Genomic DNA, 1700 nt, shown 5'->3' on the forward strand with positions numbered 1-1700 from the left:
TGGTCGCCGGGCTCGGCCTCGTGTGCGCACATTCAGGTACCAAGCTTGGCCCGCTCAGATCTTCGCTTCGCCCCCAGAATATTCCAGTGCCTTGGGGTCGGGTTCACTGCGTTCCCAGCTTGCGGAGCCTGACCATCCTTAGACCTGCACCCGTTATGCCCGTAGCAGCCCCCAGGGGGCGCCCCTGCACCGGGCCAGCGTTCAGCAACCCCTACTGCTCCGGAGCCTGCCTCTCACTTCCAGCGCCCCCATCTCCCAGCCCACCCCCGAGAGCCTCGCCTAGCGATCCGCAACCCAGAAGACCCCAGTGAGGCAGGTAAGTGTGTGTGTGTGTGTGTGTGTGTGTGTGTGTGTAACATAGGGCCCATAGGAGAGCTGGAGGAGGGAGGTGATGATAATGACTCTTCATAGCGCTTTCTCTGTGCCAGGCAGCCTTCTAAATGTTTACTAATTTAATTCTCATAAAAACCTTTTGGTAGATACTATTAAAATCCCCATTTTAGAGAAGAGAAAAATGAGGCACTCTCTGAGGTTAAGTAATTTATCAAAGGTCACAAAATTTGGTGGAGCTGGAATCAAACTCAGGCAGTGGGTCACCCGTGGTAGCCTGCGGGCTGTGTGTGTGACGGCACCATGATTCAGACCTAGCATCCTCACCCCTCACACGGACTGAGGGAAGCCATCATCAGCTGAGAGGGAGGTAGCTTTCCTGGTGTCCTCTCCCTAGGGTGGCCTGGGTCGCCCCTTCAAGGGATGGCGCACCCCCAGCAGAGTCCAGGGACGCACCCGCCAGACTTATGTCGGAGCAGACTCACCAGTCTGGACCGCAGCCTTCGACCTCGGACCCCACGGGACCACGATCCCTGCACCCCGCCCCTCACTCCTCCCACCTGGACTCAAAATAAACATCTGGTCTGACTTGCAGAGCTCTGAAGTATGCTGTGCGCAGGGTTGGGGGTGCGGAGCAGGAAGGGGAGGCTTGGTATCTGGACTTGGGAGGGCTCTGGGCTGGCAGAGGCCCAGACTGGAGAGGCAGACCCTGGGGGCGGGCTCATACACCCACATGCTTGAGTGCAGATAAGGGTCAGGGGAGACCCAAGGGCGTTTTGTCACAGACAGAAAGGAGCACCCGACCCCCACAGGTTAAGTTTTAAATCCCGCTTTCTTCCTTCACCCCAGCACCGGACCACCTGCCTCTTTAGCTCTTCCCAGATCCAGGCCTTCTCCGCTCTCCACTCCCACCGCCCGGACCCTGCCCTCGCTAGGACCCCGACCTCCGGCCTCTGCTCCTGTCTCCTCTCCCTTCTGGTCTAGAGCTCCCTAAATCCTTCCTGCCCGAGCTTCGAGCTCCCCTGGGCATTGACAAGTGCGAGACGACTAGCTCCATTTTACAGATGAGGAAACGGAGGCTGGGTATAGCTAAATCAGTTGCTCAAGGTCCCCAGGGTCTTGGCTACGACTGGGCGGGCAGCTGCCCTTCCGGCCTCTTCGAGAAGCAAATCACACCGTAGGAGTTTCACAAGAATTAGTCCAGAAACGGCGGGCGGGCAAGAGACCTAAGTGGCTCCAGTGTACAAATGGGATAAATGCGGACCGGGGCCGCGTTCGCTACCGCCAGTTCCTAGGTTGGCCTCCCTCTTTTCGCAGCCACACCCCGCCCTCTACCGCCCAGCGCAGACCACGCCCCCGTCGGCGTCCGC

The 1700-nt window shown here is 58.8% G+C and overlaps 1 protein-coding gene across 1 annotated transcript in view; it reads left to right on the forward strand.

The window, feature by feature from the left end:
* The first annotated feature begins 1586 nt into the window (after nucleotides 1–1586).
* Nucleotides 1587–1700, forward strand: part of SNAPC2 (small nuclear RNA activating complex polypeptide 2) — a 2305-nt gene continuing 2191 nt past the window's right edge. Inside the window, exon 1 of the mRNA XM_006752722.2 lies at nucleotides 1587–1613. Within this exon, the coding sequence (XP_006752785.1) occupies nucleotides 1587–1613 (27 nt within the window). The remainder of the gene's footprint in view (nucleotides 1614–1700) is intronic.

This window comes from Myotis davidii, unplaced genomic scaffold (assembly GCF_000327345.1).
Source record: "Myotis davidii unplaced genomic scaffold, ASM32734v1 scaffold770, whole genome shotgun sequence".
NCBI classification, from domain to species: Eukaryota; Metazoa; Chordata; class Mammalia; order Chiroptera; family Vespertilionidae; genus Myotis; species Myotis davidii.